Genomic DNA, 24854 nt, shown 5'->3' on the forward strand with positions numbered 1-24854 from the left:
GCTTCAGGGATTGGAGCGGGGGGTGCTGGTGGTGGCAAAGTGTCCGAATATTTTTCTTCGGCTGTCTTTAATCATTCTCAGGAGGCGGCTGCTCTCACTGAAGGGAGAAAAGGGGGGGGGGGTGAAGCGAGCCGTAGTTTTGCAGTGTCACCGAAAACCAGCGCTAGACTTTGGTCCTGTGCGTTTCAAAGGCGGGTGTAAAATGGCACACTGCATTTTTCCAGGCGGCGGCGGCGGGGGGAGCGGCGGGGGCGGCGGGGCCGCCGCCCGCGGAGCCCATCGCCGCCACCTCCGGCCCCGGCAAAGTTGTGACCCCGACGGCGCCCGGCGCGGCCCGGCCCCCCCGGCTTGGCAGCCCCGGGGGAAGCCGTCGCCTCCGCCCGGCCATCCTGGGGGGCGTCGGGGGAGGGGAGGGGAGGAAAAAAAAAAAAGCGAAAAGTCTCACTTTTTGCATTTGCGAAATATTTTAAGGATGTTCCGAGAGCGCTTTGCAGCATGGAGGTGGCTGGCTGCCGCGGAGCGAGCGTGCAGCCCGTATTGTCACCGCCGTTTGGCAAGGACTGCCGCCTTCTCCGAAGGTAAGTTTGTGATTTTAACCAAAAATATCCGTGGCTGCGTTTTCTTGCCGTGTATTCGTGCTCTAGAAGGTTTTCGTTGTGTTGGCGAACAAAACAGCCTTGTATTTGTCTTAGCTTTGCTCTCGTGTGTATTCCAGCCAGCGATGTCTCCTTAATTTCGACAATTGCCGAAGTCAGTTTTGTTTCCTCTTTAAAATTTAATACACGCGAAGCTTAACAACAATTTAAGTTCGATTTAAGAGTATAAGAGCTCGGATATTTCGAGATGGGCTTGCTTTTTTGCTGCTGTCTTTTTGTTTCGGGATTTTTTTTCCCGAGTGACAAACATGTTCATGGACCAAATATTTTAGAGTCTTTATAAATATAATGCGGCTCCGCGATATGAAGAAGTATATTACGTTGCTGTATAGTCTGGTCGTGGCTAAAAGAGTTTACAATGCCATTTGTGATGGCTCTTGATGGATTACTTTGGTCTCAAGTAAGGGGGGAAAACTGCCCTTGGTATGATGAAGGTGGAGATTAACATAACAGGGTTTATATTAAGTTATGTCTGTTACTAAACAGTGACCTTTTTATTTGCAAATTAGCGCTCTTATGGAAATTAGCTTAAAGCATTAATTATATAAAGGTCCTTATTTACCACGCTCCATTTAGGCGTCTCGGGGGTGGGGAGAAGGGGGGGGTGTTGTTTGTTTGTTCTTTTTTTCCGCCAAGAAGGTACATTTGGGAGACATTTTGTAATTTTGGCATTTTTCTAGGTGCTTTTTTTTTTTTTTTTTTTTTTTCCTTCACACGGTGGGAGATCTTTTTTGTTTTGCCTTGATCCGGGTTGGTGGCGCTGTGGCGCTCCGGCGGCGGCGAGGGCGCAGGCAGGAGGGCGAGGTCTCCTCCATTGTAGCTTGGCCTTTTCTCTGTATCAAAAGTCACCGCAGATCGCTTGGAGCAGAGGGTTAAACTGTATCTTTGGGGGGAAAAAAAATGTAGTATTGCGTGAACTGTGGACCGGAAAAGGCATGACCTCACCCTTTTGCTGTTTTGTGGAATGAGGCAATTCCCCCCCCCCCCTTTTTAATCCTATACCTAGAGATCAGTTTTCTTCAGTAATGAGATTTTCCAGCTCCACCCCCAAAATGATTTTGCGGTGGCTACGAATGAAACGTTTCTAAATGATTTTTTGCGTGCAATATGGAAGGCTTTGGTATACGTTTGTCGTGCGACTAGTCCATTGTCTGCTTGTTGTGGAGTTAAATGTTATATCCATTGTGGGTTATTAAATCTTAAGGTCCCTATTTTTTGTGCACTTGCACGTGCAAATTTCCTGTTGAGGTCTCAGGGAGTTCAGACTGTGTATAATAAAGATGGGATTGTAAAGAATGTGAAACATAACATGTTCCTTCAGATTGTAAATAGGATTCATTAGGTTTCTTCTTTCCTGTTTCTAATTGGAGCATAAGTTTGTATGTGTGTATGTACATACATATTTTATATAGATACAGTTATATTTTAAATATGTATTGTTTTCTTTGTTGCATCTTGGCTTGTTACTGATCACCTCTGTTGAAAGTGCAAATGTTTTGGAAGGCTTTATGCTGACATCCATATTAGGAATATAAGGGAACAGAAGTGATTAATGTTCTGAAATGATGGGTGGGAAGGCAGAGTCAAACAGATCATGGTGTGTGTGTATTAAAAAACTTTACAGGTTCAGGAATACATTCTAATATTAAATCTAACATTTTTGTGAATCTGTGTGCCTGTTATTCTAGAGTGCTGTGAAGCTGGCAATTTCACAAACTTTTGCATCTATTTTGTATTTTAATACTTATTACTTTTAAAGAACACATTTGACAAAGATTGTACTATTTGAAAACTGTTTCTAAACTTTTCATGAGCATTTTGACCATCAAAAACACATTTAGATATTGTTTTAAAGTTTGCTGCTGGTTAAGTTGCAATTATTTAGTTTTATGGAAACTGATACAGGACTGATTCAGTAGTTCTGTGTAGTGGCCATGTAAAAACAACAAGAAAAGGAAGGTTAAATCTACTTCTTTTGGATAAATATATTCTGTGACCTCCCACCAGTAAGAGGCATTGGTATCCAAGACAGCAGTGAACTTTCAGCATCTCTCCTCTCTCTGAGACAAGATCTGCTTTTATGAAGTCTCATCTGCTGCATAGAGTCCCTTTGGCCTAGGAAAGCGCAATTCAGTGCCCCAGAACAACACTTAGGTCTAAGAAAACTCCTAAGCAAGCTTGGGCCTTCTGTGAAAGTGAGAATTCTGTACAGTTTCTGTCACTGAGATCTGATCTTCACATCATAAGGGTGGCAATTTGGGTTATACCAGTGGAAGTAGAGATAACCTGTTGAATCTGTTAAAATAATTATAAGTCTTAGAGAATCACTGGAATATTCACATCTTAGTAATTCTGATACAGCTTTCATTAGCTTCTTTGCATCATGCAGACCAATGAATGGTCAGCCTGCTGGTCTATGGACAACAATATTGAGCAAATGAGAAACTGCAGGCAATTTCATGCTTCTGCTCTTCTTGTCGTCCTGGGCTACGAAAGTGGTAAATTCCTATGACTACAGCCTGCTGGCCATGAATGAACTGCTTTCTAGTGATCTTGCTGCTGTTGTGTTGCTCTCTGCCCAGAAAAGGCAGCAAGAACACAGATTATGAGTAGAAATCTGCTTTCCATTAGCTCTTCTTTCTCCTATTCAGTCAGTTATTCTTTAACGTTGATTAAGTTTTTGTAGCTTTGATGTTGCCTCTCATGAACGTGACAATTCTCGTTCCTATGAAAAAATCTGAATCACACAATATCAGTACTCCACTCCTTCTCTCACCTCAGAAGTTTCCTCGCTTCTCTCCAATTTCTTATTTTGAACCATTATTGAACAAGCAGCAGCAGTTCCCAGCAGATATGGTGCCAGCAAGGAATAAGAGTTGATTAAGAGTTCTTTCAGAGCTAAGTTGCAACCAATTTATCTTCTACAGAAATGGCTGGAAGAATCATTACTAGGGACGGGTTTGTCTTATGGCTGTGTTTCTCCATCCCCTCCTTTCTGTATGCTGTCTATGCAACACCAGGATCTAAATCATAAGAGGTTTTCTTTCTTTTCTGCCTTTTTTAACTGTGGGTTTCTTACTTTCCTCCCCTATATACCTCCCCATTTCTAAGATAGCAAAGCTAATCCATTTTTCTATTAATACACCTTCCATCTTATCTAGAAGTTCTGTATAGACTCCGTAACCCTTTCAAGCTATTTGGCTTTCCTGGCCTAAAATTGTTTAATGTGTAAGCATCCCACTGTAAACCACATAGTCTTTTCCAAGACATTAACTCATTCTGAATGATTTATTGGATGGCCCTCTTTACAACTGTCATTGAGATGCAGATGTACAGATCCCGGTTGAATTTAAAATTTGAAATTTAACCAGCTTTCAATGTTAACCGATAAAAAAATGAAGACATTTCCTCAGATCTGTGCTAGTGGCATAAAAGAACATAGGTTGGGATTCAGTTCAGATAAAAGGTATACCCCCACTTCTATTCACTCATATACATTACCCTCCTGCCTCGCCCAGTATTCCTCCATCTCACTCCCACACACACCTTTTTCTATGTGTGGTAGTATGCCCCAGCAGCTAGGATTTCTAGCTCGCTCTTTTTGACAGCTCTAAACTATCCATTGATTTCTGGATGCAACACTCAAAAAGGTTTCAGGAGGGAGGAAAAATCACTTTACTCCATAACAGCATTTGACATAGAATCTGCTTTTTCATCTTTTTCATTTTGTGACTTCTTTATCTGTTGTTCTCCATGCCATACATGCCAGCATCAAGTTGCAATAATGAATCCTTGGAAGTAAAAACTTCCTTCAAGGGTAATGTTTTCCAGCTGTGAATAAAGGATTTGTATTTCTCTCTTGCTTTGGATTTTCTTATACGAGGAAGTTACGTTCCTCCTCACCCATACAAATGCCAGTTTGGAAGAGATCTTCAGTGTTAGGAAATAATCTTCTCTACCTTTCATATGGCAGAGGATAATGCTATGGCTAAAGCATCCTACCATCTTATAGCATTCTTCATGTTTTCATTCTTCGTGTTTCCTCTTTTATCATCAAATATTTCAGAAAGCTAGATTATCTTGTAGTGAAGAGATTCAAATCTGAGGCAATCCTAGATTTTAAAGTGCTTTAATAAATATATGGAAAAACAAAATCAGTGCTTTGAAATTTAATTTCTCTGGTTTGCTGTTGTGATCGATCGAGAAACTCGTATGCCTTTGACACGTATGACCACATACCAGGGGGCTTCAGTCACAAGGGCTTCGTTAGTGCCTTTGCTTTGTCATGTTTCCAATATATCGTGTTACCACTGGATTGTCCTCTGGGTCCTAGGAAGAGGGCAATATCGGTACTGCATATTTCCTTTATATGATGTTTTGTTCATAAGTCTAGTCTCCGTATGAGTAAGATACTAGTTAAAGTCTAAAATTGGTGGTCAGAATTTGACCATTAAGGTAGGCATTGCAGTGTTTAAAAAGTAAGTAAATTTTGCAAAAATGATTCTTACTACCTAATTTTAATATTCCCTATAAAAACAGTGGAGAGAGATGGCAACTGCCAATTAACAGGAGTGCTCATCTTCACTAGTCGTGCAGGGAGTTGAGATATAGAGGTCCCAGATGATAAATGAAAGTTGCTCAGAGCTGTAAACTGCCAGATAGTAGAGAGCAGTAGGTACAGAAGCCATTGCCTATTGGTTTGACCACCAGCACAGATACAAAGAGCTCTAAGTGATCTAAGGCTTTTCCATAGTCTTGAGAGAAATCAAACTCGGAAGAATGGTCTCAAATGAAGGGATGTGGACTATCCAAACTTCTGGGCTGCTCTGCAGAGGAATGGGACAGGAAGGAGTTGGATTTCAGTGTGTTAAGCACTGGAATTCCCATGGGAAGAGGGAAAGAAAGAATGGGGTGGAACTCACTCCTGCTCCTGGGGCTGCTTCATAGATGTTGTTCAATAACATTTAAATGCAAAATGTAGGAAGTCCTAGGAACTGCAATCCAGGACTTGTTCCTCCCAGAGGAGTCTCCTTTTTGTCAGGTTTCATCTTGCTTCCACTCTTGGATCTCTGCCTACAAGTACCTGGTTAGATGGATCTAGATAACAAGGCTATAAAATGAAGGTGCTAACTAACTGGTGCTTCAACAGATTAAAAGTAAGTTATGCTTCTGAATAAACTGAAATCACTGTATATTAAGCACTCAGTGTGGAACTCACTTCTAACTTTAGACAGATACCGTTAAATCTGTCACCCTACCTATTAAAAAGAAATGAGTCAAATTGCATATTTAAAAAATTCAATTTGGGATATCTACTTGGAGATGAACCATATTTTAAGCTTTACAGATCATCCTGATAGGATCTCCACATACCTAGTATGACTAGCTCAGATGTGAGTGTCCTCACTTAATGAGATAAATCCCACTCAGAATTTTTCTACACTGACTTGTGCACAATTTAAGTAATGAAAGGTTAGTTCTTAATCCTTTTTCCCATTCAAAGTTTTAAGAAACTTAGTAAATGTAAGCAAGAGTTCCCTGGCCCTGTCATGTCTCATGCAGCTATATACATTAATGCAAATAGGAGAGACTTCTACATACTCATTCAAACAGGCTAAAAAGCAAGCAATTCAGATCTGGGCCTCTCAGCATTACAGATATCCATTAGGACCTTTATAGGACTAGGAATCTTGGTATTGCCATAATATGATGGATAAAAACATAATTTCCTCCAAGTGTCTTTTTTATTTCACAACTTGTAATGCCAGGCAGAGACACAGTAACCAGGGGAATCAGTTCGAGTTTTTTCTTAAGAAAAAATAAAGTTAAATTTCAAAATGCTATAATGCAGAGCAGTTACGTTATCTCTGATGACCTTAAAGGTATCCCGCAGAAGGTAGTGTGTTTTAATGCTGCTGGGCAATGTGAATGTGGCGTTTTCTTTGAATTGTGAATAAACCGCCAGCATCTTTTAAAGAGAAACTGCTGAACAACAAACAGAAAACAAGTTCATATTTCTGATGCTATGTATGCACATTCTGTTTGGTCTGTTTCTGTTTAGAAATCACTCAAAGAACAAGAATTCCATGCAAAAGCGTTTGGATTTCTTTTGTCAGCTCTGAAGCAGCTTCCACCTAACAATCTGCTACTGCGGCAGTTTGTGGGACTTGGGTGTTGTAATCAAGCAGGCTTTCAGATCAGCTGCCTTAGTATGAGAGACTGTTTTCCTTCATTTCTTCTATGTTCTCCACTGAAAAGTCCTTTTCTTTCCCCCACTTTTTTTTTTTTTTTTTTTTTTTTTTTTTTTTAATTAGGGTATATCCTTTCGTGTTAAGCCCCTTCTTGAGTTGCTCACAAATCAGGTGGATTTCTGCAGGCCGGGCACTTGCATCAATACCTGCCTTGGCCCCTGCATCAGCGACCGGGACCTGGCTTCTCCTGGAAGGACTGACAGAGTGGGAGGCCAAACAAAAATAAAACAAAAACATTATTCAGTAAGAATATGACAATGGAGTATCTGGGGAAGAAGGAGGGGGGGAAGCCATGACTACTTATATGTAAATGATTTGAAAAAGCTACTCTCCATTAAACTGTTCTCTGTTTAGTTGTGTTTCTCAGGATGGCCTTACATTAGACTTAGGGATTTGGCATGGTATGTGTGTGGTTTCCTAGTCTGTGTCTGAAGACCTTGTATTACCTAGTCTGTAAATTCAGTATTGTGCTTCTTTTTTTTTTTTTTTTTTTTTTTTGGGGGGGGGGGGGCCACCACTTAGCCCAGTATACTGGCGAATCAGCTTGGTTTTGTGAGCTCTCCTATCTTTTTTTCTCAGGGCAGCTTAATTTTTCTGTCTAAACCAGAACACTTCTCTCAACATCTGCAGAATTTACTCAGGTCTCATGCATTCTTTAAATGTCAAAAATGATTTATTCTGATAATTGATTTTCTTCATTCTAAATCTTATCACACTTTTCCTTTTTTATGCTTCTGTTGATGCTGATATTAAAAAAAAAAGTCTCATCAGTTTCTGCATTTGGATCTAGCCTCCTCTGCTGGATATATATTCAAACTTGGTTCTACATCTTTTTCTCACTAATATAGTGGTATTAATTGAGTCTTTGAAAGTGTGTAAATATATATTTGCATATAAATGTGATTACAGTTAGTGTGTATCCCAGAAATGATATCTCTCTAATGCTCCCTTGTGCTTAATTTAGAAGTACAAATCAAACTGCAGTGTGTAGTGCAAAGCTGAAAGAGTTTTTGCATTCTCAAAAAAATAAAATTCAGAAGAGCTATACAGATCTTCAGTTCTGAGACTGCAGAGACAAAGGCAAGTCAAGGTACATAACAGTTTAAAATGACTTCTACGTGGTGTAGGATTCGGTTTCGTTATGTAAAACATCCCTCAGTGTACAAATATTTTAACATTGACTTTAGACTTTTTAAATCCAAAACCTGAGTTATTTGGGGAGGATTTTTTTTCCTCTTTGTTTTGAAATACTCAAAAATGATTTTAATACTAACTTGTGAGATAGGATGCCTATCAGAGGAGTGATAGTAAAATTAATGATTTATCTTAAAAACAAAACAGTTTAAAATCATGCTTTATCTGGATAAATCTGGATTTAATTTATCTGGATTTGCTGTATCTTGGCACATATAGAGCCATACAGTTAAAACAGTAGATTTTTCTGAAGTTAAACAAAAGAATGTAGCTTGGCCCCAGTATACTCACCCATCCCAGGTCATTCTCTGAACACTATGGCAGCCTAAGGTTTAATGTAGTGTGTGTTTTTTACGTAATAGTTAAGGGTTCAGGACATTGTGCATCACCACACCTACTGTTAGAGCTGTCTATAGTCATCATTTCTACCTGTCTGCACATGTTCTACATTTTTAGTCTTTTGCCTTTTGTCTTAGAATGTCAGACTAATCTATACTTTTAGTTTCTCTTAGCTGTTCGACTAATAAATTATGTTCTCTTGCCAACCCAGGTGCATTTTTTGTAAGCCCAGTCCTCTGCACGTCCAGAAAAAGATAGGATTTTTGCCTTTTTACTGTCAATACATAATTATGAGATTAAGTTCACTTGACTCAGAAATTATTCATGTGTTAGAAACCAATGTTTGCAAAAGTCCATGCCTAAATAAAGGGTGGGTAGCTTGTCTGCCAACTTCAGATTTTTATTTACCATCACGTTTCAGAGTAGTTGGTGTGACAGAAGAATGAATAGTGATTTTAATAATGTTATTATGCGCGGTACTTCAGAATACAAAATATTATGGATAAAAGTCTTTATTTTTTAATAAGGTCCTACTAAAGCTCACAATCTTTTTGCTTGTATGACAGGGTTAGTACCTGATTACAAATATCTACTTAGTTGGAGAAAAATACAGAAGTTTCTTTTTGTTTCTGTACACGTATAGAAACCTAATTCATGGATGATAATCATGCCTCTGTAAATGTCCAAAAAAATTGAGGAAATTCAGTGACTGCTGTGATACAGCCTTTAGTTAGAAGCTTCTCAAAACTTCCTAAAAAAAGTCTTTTTTTAAATTTATTTATTTTTTTTTAATGACTGCATAGAAAAGGGAGCTTGCCCACTGAAAGTGCTGTCTTCACAAGCTCAGACTAGGATCCCACTGGTGAACTCTCTAGCTCCTCCTGTAAACTACAGTGGATGTCATAGGGGCAGTCGAATGTAGAGGTTCATGAGATCATGATGGCCACTGAAGATGTTTTCTACAGACACACATAAATGAAGTGTTTCACTTTGGAACTTTGTCACTCCTTAAAATGAATTGCTAATGGAAGATGAGGAATTAAGGTGAAAAATAAACTCATTTTGTGTTAAAAGATTTAAGAATATCTGGAATATATGCAAAACCAAGCTGGAGATCTGTCAGAAACTAATCATGAAACCAGCTGTAAAACCCCATACCAGTAGTTCTTTTAAGTCTGCAAATAATTCCAGAATAATTATTTAAAATATAATTATAATAGTGCTGGACAGAAATGGATACCTAGAAGCAGTTATCTTCTAAGACTGAAGCAAAGGAAATGCTGGTGAAGAGATTTGAAACAAGCTTACTCTGGGTAAGACCTTTGAGTCATTATTCACTACAGTAACTTTTAAAACAGTAAGGGAGCTGTATGTGAAGTAGTAATACAGAGTTCTAAATAGAGCAATCTGGCAAGAAAGATGCAGTGTAGCCACAGTCCAGACTTTAAAGGCTATAGATGTTAAAAGTAGAAAACACTATTCTGCATGCTTTTTATAAACATGTTTCTATTTATGCTATAAATTATGTTACTGAAATTAAGTGCTTGTGCTGAGCGCTAAGCGAATACTGTGAGGCAATGAACTGGGTTCAACGGCTGATGTTTTAATCTGCTGGTCCAGTTACTAATTAAGTTTTATATTCAACACTGGCCTCATTAGTACCCCCAAAGGGGGAAAATCATCATTCAACTTGCTGATAAAATTGTGAATAATTATAGGAGAGTGTTACCAAATTTTAGCTTAGCCTACAACTTCACTGAAGAGAGAAACAAACTATTAAGAGTGAGGGGAAGTAAACAGACATCAAATAACTCATAGTGGGAATTACACATTTCATGTAGGCTGTCTTGTTCATAACAGAATTAATAAATCATAGCATTGGTATTCTTAGCCAATCATCTAGATGGTCATTACAAAAGAAAATGAACTTAATGAAAAGACATTTTTTTCAAATTATAGAACAGAGTATGAAAAAATGTCATTCGGGGATTTTTTTTGTTCCTCCCCTTAATTTTGCAAAAGAGTTACATTTTAAATTAATTATTTTCTTTCTTTCTTCCTTTAGTATTTAAGAAACTACTTCATCCTAAAGACAAGTTTAGGAATGAGTTGTTGTAGAAGATGACTAAAGCAAGAAGTTAAGTTGTCTAGTATAATATTTTGGAGGGAACACACGGTATGGAATTGAAGAATAAATTGAAGTCATAAATCGAGTATTTCTTTTAGCCCTTCCAATTCTTAAGATAACTTCTGAATCTAGTAAAAAAATGTATCTCTTTATACAGAAGAGTCTCAGCTTGAGTGTTTTGTCTTTTTATCACTATCTCTAAAAGAATAAGTGCTTCCACTGCTATGTTTTCCATACATTCATAAAAACTTGTATCTGCTGAACAAGCCATATAAAGGAAGCTAATGCCTTTCTGATAGTTTTTTAAGGAAAAAAAAATCCAGAAACCCTTTGTGCTTTCAGATACATTTTAGGGAAACTGAGAATGGTAAAACTGGCTCAGTCTGTACCAGTGATGGGACAAGTACCAAGTCTTTAGGATAATAATCTTACCATTGGAAGAGGTGGGTTGCCAGTGCTTCTTGCAGGCTTTCTCTGCTCCTCCTGGGGAGGCAGATTACCTGTGCAATCTTCAAGACCCTCCTAGTTATAGCTATAAAGGTAAGGATGCTGTTAATAGTTTTTTGCTACTCCTCAGCTAGCTTTCTGTTTCCTCTTAATAAAAGAATAGGTTTCTGATGCCTTTATTTCATCCCCGCCCTTATAATATAGCCCAGTGGAATAACATTTTTCAGCTTAGGTTTTTGATACTTTTTGCAGTAAATTGAATATTGCAGAATTAGTTTTAGACAACTTCCCTTAGAATGTTGGACTTTATTTTTGAATGCGTGTCTGGCAACACATCCTGCAAGTAAAATTATGTGGTTAAAGCAGCATCTAACTCCTTTTTTTTCCACTCATTGAAAAATGTTGCCTGGGGCCTTTCTATGTTTTTGAAACATTAAAACCCCACCCACACTCAGTGATATGTAATCAGTATGAAAGCAAATAATAAATCCTTCACTTATTGACTTGTTCAGACATTATTCTCTTATGCAAAAGTTGTCAAATATTTAGTGGCATCAGTATTTTACTTCTCTGAGGCCATATTATATTGTATATACAGTTTTATTATTTTTCAAACTTTATTTTTTTGCAAATGTTTTATAGACTATTGAATTCAAAACAGGATTATGTGAAGGATGCAGGCAATGGTAGTAAGCTGTAGCTGGGGAATATACCATCTAGTATTGGTCTTTTCAGTGCATTTCTTTCCAATTTATATATTCTTTTTTTGTCGAGTTGTTAAAGTAGCTGACCAGATTTCCAAGTTGGTACTCACTGTAGCTTCGTAGGCAGTTGTAGTGAGACAAATGAGGGAGGCAGTGTGACTACGGAGTAGAAGGAATGAATGGCAGAGCAGGGATTGGGATGGCAGTATCCTCAGCCAATATTGCTAACAAAGACAACACATTACAAAACCACAGCCTCATGCTCAGGGCCTGAGAAATGATGAATGTTCATTTCAGCCTGTTTTGTGTTTGCTAGTATTACCTAATGCAAAATAATATTGCTGCCTCATGCACGCATTGTGCCTGCATATTGCTTTAAAATGTGAAACCCATTGATCACATGGTAATTTCCTATCCAGTTTTAATTATGGTTACTTGAAACTAAGTGTTAGAACTTCAGATTTTTTTTCCAGGAAAGTCATTTTTTTTGTTTCCCTTCTGAATGTTAAGGAGACAAGTTAGTTTCATAACATTTCTTTTACTAGTCATTTCGGGTAAGGTATTGTTCATGAGAATAGCAATCGTTGATCCTCTCATGCTCATGTTTAACACTTAAGAGTTTCTAATTTTATCAAGCTGTTATTATCTCCTTATTTAAAAAAATAGGGAGCTTTTGAATCTAAAGGATAATATTCTTACTAGTCATTGAATGGGACAGGAAATAGGAGATCAGAAAAAGAAAGCTTGCAGTGTTATCCCTTCTTTGCTTTTTTTTGTATTCTCTATGTAAATCAGAAATGCTTACAACAAAAGATTATTAAGATTTAGTTACACAGTACATATGTATTCATTATAGAAAAAAAAATATATATAAGATGCAAACTATTTTTCCCTCATTGAGAAAAGGATTGAGGAAGATAGATATACCCAGTCACTGTTTCAACCTATGGTACAATAAAGACATAAAACAGGCTTTGCACCTACTGCATCTCAACCGTGAATGCACTGAAATAACTAAGTTAATATATTATATCATTATTTGAGATGCCAAAACTATGCTGTTTTTGAGAGAGAACTTATTGTCTCATAAGTTATCACAGAGGCATACTACACCAGTGCTGTAGTATGGCATCTGAATTCTTAAATATATCTGATAGTACCATTATTTGTTTTAAAATAGGCAATTAATGCTAGCAAATTAGGATGAAATTCACCAGGAATTAGTTAGTTTATGGAAGAAATCTTTATGTTGTTCAGATCATTTCTGTATGCATCTACTTTCTACCATAATGTTGAATCTCATAAAATGACAAACCATTAATATTGTATTTGCCAATATTTATCTCATTTTAATCCAAACTGCAGCCTACTGACATTATTTTAAAGAATATAGTTATCTATAGTAACAAAAATAGCGAAGATACAAATTTTAAAAGGAGCATCATTAGCTAATGTAAAATAACAGGAGTATACATAAAGAATTCATAATTGCATAATACAGAACAAAAATTAATGATATATTTCAGAATACCCCTAAGATTAAGTCATTCTGGAAACTATAGTACGGTAACTCTATAGTGAGTCATTTTTACATACCTGATTATTGAAAATTAAAATAATGACCAGTGATACTTTTTTGTTATCAGTGCATAGTGGTTGGCATTTATGGAGCTAAACAGGCAAAAAACAGCTTACCAAAATTACTGCGTAATTGAATGATGAATTAGTGAGTTCTGTAATAGAAGAAATAGTGTGTACACTTGGTCCATGTGAGAAAAAATAATTACTGCAAATATTTATGGATACGAGAGTTAGTGTATAATTTAGTGTGCACAGCATATTCCTCAATTTATTAAAACATAGTAATATGTTCTGTATGTAAGAATTATTTTTAAGTGGTAACCAAATAAGAAACATGTTTTACTTTTAACATGTTCTTATTGTTGTCTACTACAGTTTTAAGTAGTTACAGGAGAAGAACTGCCAAAGAAAATGAATGGATGTAAGGCGTCAAATTTCTAATGCGAGTTTGACTGTGATTTCAGTGCATCGTTTTTCTTTATTTTTTTTTGGGGGGGGGAATAACCTTCCAAAGAGGCTAGAGAGTGGAATGACATCAACTGTTCAGTGTTAATATTATTCATTGTTGTAAAGAGGTATTTCCTTATATGAACAGACTTTCTTTAAAGCTAGAAAAATAGAAAACTAATGTATGCAATGAAGCCTTTATATTACACTACCTCCAATTAGATTGTTCTTAAAACTTCTAATACCGAAAAATGAGAACAAGAATAAAAAAGACTTACCAATGTTGAACAACTGTCTCCTAGAATTTTATAACCCTGAAATACATAATTGCTTGATTCTAGAAGGCATTAAAATGGCACGCAGAATTTAACGTATAAATCCTTTATACGTAGCTATGTTGTGATTAGAACCTGATAATGCTTGTTTAGAAGACTGAACAACTTATGCCGAAAGAATATAGTGAAAGCTTTTCTTTAGCTAGGAGGAACTTTAAAACATGAAATAAATATCAAAATTTGTAAAATCTGTCAAATTCTTCACAGAAATTACAAACAAAAAAAGCACATTTTTACGTTTCATAGACCTGAGTTAGCTACTGTAACAAGGGACCCTTTCCTGGACCTAAATGGATCAAGTTCTGGGATCTCCCCCCTTAATTACTCCATCTGGATTTAGTACTTTTGAATGTACTTTAAATTCTAGTTATATTTAGCACCTAGATACCTGATGTATTAAAACTCTTGTACGAAATTCTTTCATTTTATTAAAGCTTACTCTTTTAGTTACACTAAATATTTTGAAATTAGAAGATGGAGCCCTGAAGTGGCTCCCATATTTAAAAAAAGAAAAGGGTGCAATATTCATTTTCAGCAGTTCTACGTTTATACAGAAAAAACAGCAATTCAAAATGCTGTTTTCATTTCAGTTGCATTACAATTCACTACATTACAGGTTTTAGAAGGGACACTGTTTATGTTTAAAGTAGAGAAAGGCTGAATTATGCTTGCCTATGATGTTGTTTGGTTTTACTGTTATTTTAATAAACTGGACAAATAGCATATCACACTGTGGTGTGATAAATCTTCTATATGTTAAAATATAGTATAAATGTAATTATATATCCCTTTTAAGATTAAGGGAAAAATAATGCTTCTCTAGAGTAACTGAATATACACTTACTGGTCTTTAACTGAGAGCTGAAAAACAGTATGCTTCTTATTATGCAAAACAGGATAGCAATTCTAGATGATGACTACTGTCATTATCTACTACATGTAAATGTTTTAAAAAATGGCAACATTTAAAACATATCTGCATATCCTAACTGCAAGGAAAGTAAAACAAAATATCAATCAGATAAAAATCCAGCCTTTGAAAAGTTCTCTGTCTTTTCCTATTATCGCCTTAACTGAACAAAAATCAGTGCTGATATCACATTTTTTAGAATCTCTTTGTTTTTCAAATCACACTTCTCATTTAATATCATATGAGTTTAGGATCAAATAAGGATTAATAAACAACTTATCCAAAATAGATGAAAGCAATCTATTATAGGCAAAACATTGAAAACTGCAGTCTAAGAGTTTTGGGCCAAAAGTTTCTTAATGCGTAGTGTCCTGTTTGTATCCAACTGTTATTGTACATTTTGCATGTTTTGTACTTGTGTCAGGCCTGTGTTAAGGTTAGAAGTACAAAGGTCAATTAAGGACAAATGCAAGCCTGAATATTCTTTCTTTATCTTTCAGAGCGTTTTCTACACTTTGCTTTTTATTATGTATTGTTTTTCTTTCATCAGTAGAAGTGGAGAGTTGTACTTAATTGCCTTTTTTGTTAGGTATTTCATTTTTCAGTTAGTGCTTCAGGTCAAACCAGATCTGACGGTGTGTTGCCATTTATTTTTGTCGTTGCCTTGCCTGTCTGCTAGCTGGATAAACTACATTATTTAATATTTCTGGAAAACTTCGTTTCATACACAATTGAGGCTTATTTTATACTTTATGAATACTCTTTCTAGCTAGCAAATGCCTAAACTTCCAAATTAGTGTGAAAAGCAATATGCAATTTCAACGTTTGGGTCTGGTATAACTAGTGAAATACATGTGAATATGATGGTGTTCTTTATGTCAGTATATATTTAAAAAAACGTATGAAAAATATATTTTTCATAGTGACAGTCCTTCACTGAATTATCCATTTGTGTTGCAGAAAAATTATTCTCCCAAAGACGCTGTGAAGCTAAATGACTTGCAGGTGAAGCAGCTTGGGAGTCCTGTCTGGAAGGCAGACATGCAAACGGTTGGGTTGAAACCGTGCTGTTAACTGCATCTAGCAGTATTTCATGCGGTGATTAGGAGTTCTTTAAAGTCTAGGATGGTGGTATTATTAAAGAGGCGATAAGTTTTAAAAAAAATAGCTTTTTGCTTTTATTATAGTTTTACAAATTATAGACCAGATTGAAAATTAACAAGCAAATTAAGATTTTCGAAATCCTTGTTTCATCCGTGTCCTGTTTTCTGAAGTCCTATTTTCCCGGGTAATACGTGTTAGAGAAAGAACAAATTGAGTTTACTGAGTCTTGCACAACTGCACCTTGCAGCAGTATTTTGCCTTAGTAGTGGAAATAACCGGATTCAAACAAAACGCTGCTATTTTGTGAGGCGTATGCATTAAAATAAGCGTAACTTCAAGCGCGCAGGTTTGCGTGGGAGACCTGTGGCGAGGCGGAGCGGGCTGCGGGCCGCGGGCCGGCGCCGCTGCCGCTGCGGCGCGGTGACAGCCCGGCGCGCAGCCCGGCCCCGGCGGCGCGGCGCGGCGCGGCGCTTGCTCGGCCGCGCTCCGCCTGGCGAAGCGCCTCCGTTCAGCTAAACCGCGGAGACGGCGAGCGGCTTACCTAGGGGGACGCGCTCACGTTAGTGCTAGCCGTTGGCTGCGAGGAGCTCGCCGGAGCTGGTGACCGGGCGATCACCTGAGCCCGCGCAAGGGTTAAACTCATTCACGTGCCGTGCCGTGCCGTGCCGCGCCGCGCCGCGCCGCGGGACCAAGTTTCTCGCAGCCTCCGCGAAAGGGGCGGCGAGCGGCGTCGCGCCGCGGCCGGCCCCGGCGGGCCGCTGCCTCCGGCGGAGGTGCGGCGCTTCGCCCTCACCTGCCGCCGCCGCGATGCCGGGAGACACCGCGCCGGAAGCCGCCGGGGCCGGGGCCGTCGCGGCCCGCTGCCGCGGCGGCGGGAGGGCGGGCGGGGGCCGGGGCGGGCGCGGCGCCCCGCGCGCTCCCCGCCGCCGCCACCCCTGAAGTCACAATCGCCGCCGGGCGCGGCGCGCCCGCTCCGGCCGTTGCCCCGGCGGCGCCGCACTCGAAAGGGAACGAGCGGCCCCGCGGCTGCCGCGTCGGGTAAGTCCGGCGCCCGCGGCAGGTGCCCGCGGCCGGAGCCCCTGGGCGAGCGCAGGGGCTGGCGCTGGCTCCCTCCCCGCAGCCCCCGGCTCCCTTTCCCCCTCTCCCGCGGCCGGGAGCCGCGCTCGCTCGCTCCGCCTCGGTAACGGCAGGGACCCCCTACCCGCCCCGGGTGGAGGGCGCGCGGAGCCGCCGGCCCCCGCCTGAGTAGCGTCTGTGGTCGCGCGGGGAGACGGCGGAGCAGCGCCGGCCGCGCGCTGAGGAGCCGCAGCTCCGCGCTCCCTGCCCGCGGCGGGACGGGGGCCGCGGCCGGCGCTGCCCCGCGGCCGGCGCTGCCCGGCGGCCGGCCGGGCTCTCCCGCGCTCGCGAGCCCGCGCTCCCCGCGCCCGTGCCCGCGCTGCGCGCGCTCTCCCCCGGGCGGCGCTGTGCCCGCGCCCCTGCGCGATGCAGTGTGGGAATGGCTGTGGCGCTGGGGTTGGCTGAAAGAGGCGGCCAGTCGAGGTTTAATGTCCGCCATGTTGGCCGTGGCGTATTGAGCGGAGCCGGAGCGGCGGAGGAGAGGAGCCAGCGCCCAGCCCAGCCGCGCCAGCCGGCGCCGCCGGGCCCCGTGTCGGAGTGCGCCCCGCCCTGCCGGGGGAGCCCCGGTCCCTCCATGAGAGCGCTCGGCGGGGTCCGGCTCTCAGCTCGGAGCGCTCTTGCTGTCGCCCCCCCCTCCCTAGCCGGAGCCGCCATCGCCGCCTAACATGAGCAAACTGTCGTTCCGGGCCCGGGCGCTGGACGCGTCCAAGCCGCTGCCCGTCTTCCGCTGCGAGGACCTGCCCGACTTGGCCGAATATGCCTCCATTAACCGGGCCGTGCCGCAGATGCCCACGGGCATGGAGAAGGAAGAAGAGTCGGTACGTGAGACCCCCCCCCCCCCTCGGCCGGGTCCCTCTATCCCCCCCGCACCCGGGGCCCCCACCTTCGCCTCTGCGCAAGCACAAAATGGCCGCCATCTTCTCCTCGTTCTCCCCGCCCGCCGGGAGGGGGGCCCGGGGAGGGAGGGTGCCGAGGCGGCTGCCCCTTCCCGCTCCTTCCCCTCGGCCCTTCCCGCGGCTCCCCCCACCCGCGGCCCGCTCCCCGCCGCGGCGGGGGCGCTTTCGCGGGGCCCCGAAAGGCACAAAGGGGGTCACGTGATTCCGCGGGCGGCCGCCATTTTGTCTCTTGGTTCTTGGGCTGGGCCTTGTGCGGCAGCGGCGGGGAGACGGGCCGCGGCGCGGCTGTGCCGCCTCTGCGCCACCGGGTGGCGCTGCCGAGCCGGGCGCCGCCGGAGGGGGCGCTCGGCGCCGCCGTCGCGAGGAAGTTGTGGCCGCTCGCGCGGGAGCGCGCGGCGGGCAGCGGGGCCGGCGCTGCGAGGGCGCGAGGGAGGCGCGGTGTGTGCCCGCGCGCCGCTCCGCGCCGCACACGTGTGCCTGCGGCGAGCCGGCGGGTGCCGGGTGCTTCCCGGGCCGCCGCAGCGCAGGGGGCTCGGTCTGGCAGCGGCGCCCCTCTTGCGCGCACTTAGCTTTGCGTTGCTGGTTCCGAACCGAGTGCCTCTCCTCGCTGCCAGAAGTAGGAAGTGGAAGCCTTTCTGATTAGCTTTACCTGAAAAGCCTACACCTGTTTTCAGACATGCACGGAGTAAGTAAAGTTCCAGCGTTTCCTGCGTAGAAACGTAGAAATTGCTACTGAAATGCTAGCCAAAGTAAGGAAGTTTGGAGGCCAGGAAGTCTACCGTTTCCCTCTCAGTCTTGCTGTCTCAATGGAGAATGAAACTTGAACCTTTTCCAACTGTAGGTTCACTCACTCATTCAGTTAATGCATTCCAGGACAAATAAAACATTTAATAGCTGTTATTGCTGAAGACTGTTACTGTTAAAGAGCCAGGGCTATGCAATTATTTTTTTTTCTCTCCAGTGTTTATACATCTGACAGCTCTCTTTTTATTTCCTTAGTATAATGTTTTCTTCCCATTTGTGCATTAAGTACAGCAATACAAGAGGAACTGTAGAAATATGATTATATAAAGTCTCGACAGTGGTAAGAACAAATATGACAATCATACTCCTGAATTCTGCTAGCTGTCAGGCTGATGCCATCATTTGAAGGTGACAGACAGGCTGTGAAGTTCCTGTTTATCTTTCTATATGTAGCAAATTGTATTTGAGTTATTTCTCTAAAATTGAAAATAGATACACCAAAGTGCGATATTCTCCTTGTGGTACTGTTGGTCTGAGTTAACTGACTATGCAAACACTTACAAAATGTATTTATACAGTTTCTAGATACTTTGGGTAAAGTAAGATTCTTTTCATGGTAGGTATGCTTAGATGCTCTTAGCTCTTTAAATACAGTAGGTATATTTTGAATTCATACCTGTGGATTCTTGTGTGAGAGAGTACCATTCATTTCCACTTACCTAAGAATCTTAAGTGTGTTTGCTGTAATACTCGATGGCTAAGTTTGTTTTTTTTTTTTCAGTTAGAGAGAGAGAGAGAGAGAGAGAGTGTGTGTGTGTGTGTGTGTATTTACATCTAGCTGTCTTTCTCTTCCACTGTTTACCTTGCAGTTACAAGTCTTTGAGATATAAAATTATATGGAGTAACTATACAGCCTCCATACACATACAGATATGTTCCAGTGACACAGCATGAGAAATCATGAGAAAGGGAGAGTTGTTAAATGCTAATTGTAAGTCATTATTTTTATGATTAATTTGATACTTTAATTCTGAAGGCTAGATTTTGCAAATAACACTTCAGAGCTTGAGTGCAAGCAAACATCTCTCTGTTTCCCGTAGTTTCCCTTTGCCTTTGTTCTAAATGCAAGTGCACAAAACTTGTTTGCCACTGGTAAACACAAGTGTCTTCTTGAGTCCTTTTAGGAACTTAATAGTCTTCTCTGCTTTATTTCTATGAACTCACTAAACTTCCATCCTTTCCTCTCTTCCCTGCCCCCCCCCCCCAAAAAAAAATTGTATGTTGGTGCTGACAACAACCATGAGACAAGGTAATGGGCTGAAGTTATGTCATATGTCACAGGTTAATACGCTGCTACTTTCTCTTTTCTAAGCTTCACATAGTGGAGGATTTGGGGAAGTGGGGGATTCTGTGTGTTACATAGCAGTTGAAGAATTGGTTTAGAGTTTTTTTTTTTTTTTCCTTAATAGTGCATAAATTAATAGATGTCTTGTAATATCTCCTTTATAAATAGATAGTAAAGTGGCCATAATAGCATGTGTCTCTGTATATAGGAAGATTGGAGGGTCTTCAACTGGTGAGAACAGCCGTTTATAACTATTTTATAAATAGAATTCTAACATTGCTTTGAGTTTTGCATAAATGTGGTTTTAAAGGAACACATACGTGGAGTTAAGAGCTCTCCTCTTGACTAAATAACTTTCCCTAGGGAAAAATGCAATCAAAGAGATTAATATTCAAGCATCAAGTCACAAGATTATTTAAATGACTAATTAGTGTTTTGATGCACAGAAAGGAATCTATTTTGCTTCCCTCTCATCTTATCTTTTTCCCATCCTGTTCCCACAAAGAATAAATGCAGAAAATAATGTGTTTATTATTAGAACCTGAAAGTTCAGGTGAGTATTAATGCTCTATAAGAGTGTTTTGAAGGCCAAAAAGCCTTACTAACTTTTTAAATCTAAAATACACCTCTGAGGGAAGAAGTATAGTAACCGTTTACAACAGAAGAGTAACTAAGAGTCTTAAAGTGATGTTAATTCAGTTAACAGGTGGAATATACCTTTCTGCTTAGTAAGTTATTACTTCAGTTAGTGGTTTTGTTTGAAGGTAAAAGACATTACAGTTAAAAGCTTTTTGGCACACAGACAATGGTACTTGAAGTTACGAACTGATACTATGTTCTGACACTTGGATTAGCTCCTAAGTTCCTAGAATAAACACATTGTGACTGTTGCCAAGTCTGTTTCTGAACCTAAGAAACTAAAATTACAAGGAAACGTGTGCATCTTAAAAAGAATCTAAGCTTTCAGAAGTATGGCACTTCTTATGCAACGTTGAACATATACCGTATTGCCTCAAAATTCCATTCTTAACTTATTTTAGTTATCTGCTTTAATTATGAGAGCCAGTGAACAGGTTATTTAATATTCTGGTAACGCAAATTCAGCTAACCTATGCAAGTGTATTTTAATTCATAACAAGCTGCCTATAAAAAGGAGTGGAAGTCGATTTTTTCATTTTTGTAACTTTTTTGGAAAAGGATGTTAATTATTGTGCCCCCTCCCCTTTTTTTTTAACTGGAAATTCAAATTCCAAGTAGTTTGAAACATAAAGGCAACATCTGGAAAAGCAGTCCAAAGGCAGCCTTGGTTATTTGAGAAAAGTTGTTACTAAAACCCCCCAAACCCTGTTTTTTAAACATGTTAAGTAACTTACGTTATAGAAAGGAAGTATGCAGAGCTTTACAAGCCTCCTAGGTCTGGTGGTTTCCAGCCATACCAATGAAGACTACACTTGTTTTCACTGATGTATTTTTCTGAAAGGAGAGGGATGCAGCCCCTTTCCCACACCCCTCTAAACACTGTAGGCTCTCTTACTGCAAAGATGATAAACTTATTTTTTTCCCCCAAAGCCTTGTTGATAAGTTTAAGAATCTTTATTCTTGTAGAAAATTACTGTGAATATAGTTTTTTCTGGAAAAGAAGAAACTATAAGGATGTTTTAGTTACATATGAAGAAAATCAAAACCTTATACCAAACCTCAGCTCAACTTCTTAACACTTATGTAAATATCAGGAAGTATGAACTTCTTAACATCTTTATCTGAAATAGTGCCTCACAAAGATTAGTGTGTGAACAAAGATACTTGTAAAAGTCTCCCAGTATTTATCAGCGAAATGAGTGAGCTAAGCGGGAAAATATGACGAATGACATTTCTGTAGTTAATAACAATCCATTATGCTGCGTGAATATGGTCCTGTGGATATGGGAATTGTCATGTCCTGTTTTTTTCTTTCCCCCCCTCCTTTTTTTTTATTCTGTTGAGATAGTTATTCTGATATAAAGGATAATAGTACTATGGCCATGCTAAGGTTTTAGTTGTTCACAACTACATTTTCAAAAGTTGCGTTTACATTTCCATTTAGTCTTGTTTATATTCATGCTTGTATGGATTAGATTCAAATTTTTCATCAGAAACTTTTCTAAATCTCAATGTCTCTGTCCTTGGTTTTGAGATGAGAGGGGTTTTTGAGGGGGAAGTATTGCATAAGTGATGAGAAGGATAACTGGTAATTGGTAAATAAATACTCCATTTTTCCATGTTCTGGGCAAGCTTGTAGTACTGTGGTTAGTCTTTGCTCTCTTTCTAACTTTGTAGTAGTGACTTAATTATCTTACTAGATTTTTACTGGGCTTGATATACTATGTGGAGTTCTCTTAAGGTTCAGGGCATAAACTTCTGTTTTTGCTCATTAATTGTAGTTAATGCTGCTAAAAGCAGATCGAAGAATTAAGCACTTAATCTGAATTTAGTAAGACTCGAATGAGCAGTTCTATAATTTTCCTGTGTGTGTATATTATGGTATTACTAATAGGCTGCACAGAAAGTCGAATTAAGTCTACATGTGCAGTTGTCAGCCTTAAAATGGTAATATTCTGTCTTCAGAGTACTTGAGCAAACTGTTTAAATATTTTAAAGTGTTTTTGAACTTACTACAATCTGTAGTAGTAGTTATCTTAGCTCCCCTTGCCTTTGGAGGTGCTTAAAAACAACTTGTTTGATAAAATGTCATTATTGGATATACGTGGTCTTCTTCTGGTGGCTATATGACCAGTCAATATTTCCTAAATGCTATTTAACATCTGATGAAGATGAGCCCAGTGTTCATTCAGATTCTTCAGAATGCTTTAAATGTTTTCTAGTAGGCTGCCTCTAATTTAGCAAAGGCTCAGAGATAATGTGCCTGAGGTAGTACTACGGAGAGGACAGCTATCCCAGTTCTTCTTCAAGCAGTGCGTAGACAGATGTGACTTGCTTCTCTCAAATCCATACAGGAAGCAGTGGGAGGCTAAAATGTCTAGATGCTCTTGCATGTAGAAACAGCTGTTCTCATCAGGGGAAAGACTGAATTAAAATGTACCAGGTTTGTCCCATAAGTCACTAATTTAAAAATGTGAAGTAAACATATACATGAGGTGCAGTGAGTTGGTGTATGAATTGTCTTGAAATTGCATATTTAAGCTTCACTAATGATACTGATCTCTCTTTTTTTGGGGGGGGGGCAGGGCACTCTTACTGACTTAAACTGCGTTCTGTGTGTGCTTCTGTTAAAGTATGTATTTTCTTCTAACTAAGCACCTGAGTATGCAGCATTTAAATACTCTTAAAATAACAGTTGCCTTGCTTATGGGTGATTGCTGATGTTCTTCAGGATCTTGCTGGGGCAAACAGAACTGTGCATGTCAAATCGTTACAAATACTCATAATTATCAGTTTCAAGTCTGATTTTTTTTTTCTTTGTAGGATTAGGAAACTCCATATAAAGTTTCTAATCGGTTTACTAACAAAACTCTTCATGTGAGATTGCAGAAGCCAAAGTAATCTTAAAAGAGAAGATTCCCTTTTAAGAACTCCTTTAGTGAGGATAATTTAATGTCTGAGCTCTGGTAATCTAAAGAATCTTGAGGCAAGTGAGGATAGTAGAAAATTTTTGCATGCTACTCTGTTCAGGAGTCTTGCAGGGTGAATAAAAATTGATTCCTGTGTATGTTTCCTTTTGTCCAACTCTGTTTTGTTTATAGTAGGAGGCATTAATTTTATATACCCATCTAATCTTTCTTTCTGTATAACTTTAAATAGTATTGACTCATGCATTGGATTGCTAAAGCAGAGTGTGTATTTGGTGTGGTCATAATTTGATGGAAAGGGAAGAGAGAAATAAGAGTTAGATACAATTGTATCAAAAGCAACATCTCTACAAGCACCTCAATTTAGAGATGGAAGAGATTTTTTTTTTTTTTTTTTTCTCCTGTGAGCTCATTTAATGGCCTCATAGACCATTAAATTTTAACTTCTGTGTATTGAGCTCACTAACTTCAGGTGCATCTTTGTGAAAAGGATACGAGATTCTTAGCTAGAGAATTTTGAGAGAGAAAGTATGACAACTTTCCATGAATAAGGCCAAATGTCAAGTTCAAGAGAATTCCCATAGCGGTTAATGCTTATGTTAGAGGATTCAGGTGATGAAAAGTGCTTTGCTTTTTCTTCCCTCTCTTCTCCCTCACTTCCCAAACTATTTAATAGTGTCAGCAATTTGTTTGATATCATACGTTATTACAGTAGACTTCATTTGCACCAAAGCTTTCTGTTCTCTATTGTTTAATAATGGAGGGTATTTTATGCACCTGAAATACAGATTTATATTTGAGATACAGAAACTCTGACTGGTGGGGAGAGTGGTCCTTAAGTGAGCAATTTAGTCATATCTCTCTCTGACTAGCTAAAGAGACTAATTGTTTTTTGTGGTGTGAAACCTGCATGATCGTGGGATCATTGTGGCACGATTTTCTATTACAGGTTAGAGGAATTTGAGGCTAGAATTAGATTGTCCATCTCTGTTTGAAAAAAAAAAAAAAAAAAAACCCCGAACTTAACAATGTTTATCTAGGAACAGGGAATATAGAAGATCTGTGGGATATTGTCAATGTCCTGTAAATAA

At 40.1% G+C, this 24854-nt stretch overlaps 1 protein-coding gene across 4 annotated transcripts in view; it reads left to right on the top strand.

Moving 5' to 3' along the window:
• The first annotated feature begins 464 nt into the window (after positions 1 to 464).
• The window catches only part of EPC1 (enhancer of polycomb homolog 1), a 64491-nt gene continuing 40101 nt past the window's right edge, over positions 465 to 24854 (top strand). Inside the window, exon 1 of one of the 4 annotated variants that reach the window (XM_062568934.1) lies at positions 465 to 578. Coding sequence is in view for 3 of the 4 variants with exons in the window: in XM_062568935.1 (XP_062424919.1) it covers positions 17878 to 18030 (153 nt within the window). In the remaining variant the exon portion in view is untranslated. Of the gene's footprint in view, positions 579 to 17556; positions 18031 to 24854 lie in introns of those variants that run through there. The other 3 variants (XM_062568935.1, XM_062568936.1, XM_062568933.1) reach the window with 3 other exon arrangements.

The sequence above is a fragment of the Rhea pennata genome, chromosome 2, assembly GCF_028389875.1.
Source record: "Rhea pennata isolate bPtePen1 chromosome 2, bPtePen1.pri, whole genome shotgun sequence".
Classification (NCBI taxonomy): Eukaryota; Metazoa; Chordata; class Aves; order Rheiformes; family Rheidae; genus Rhea; species Rhea pennata.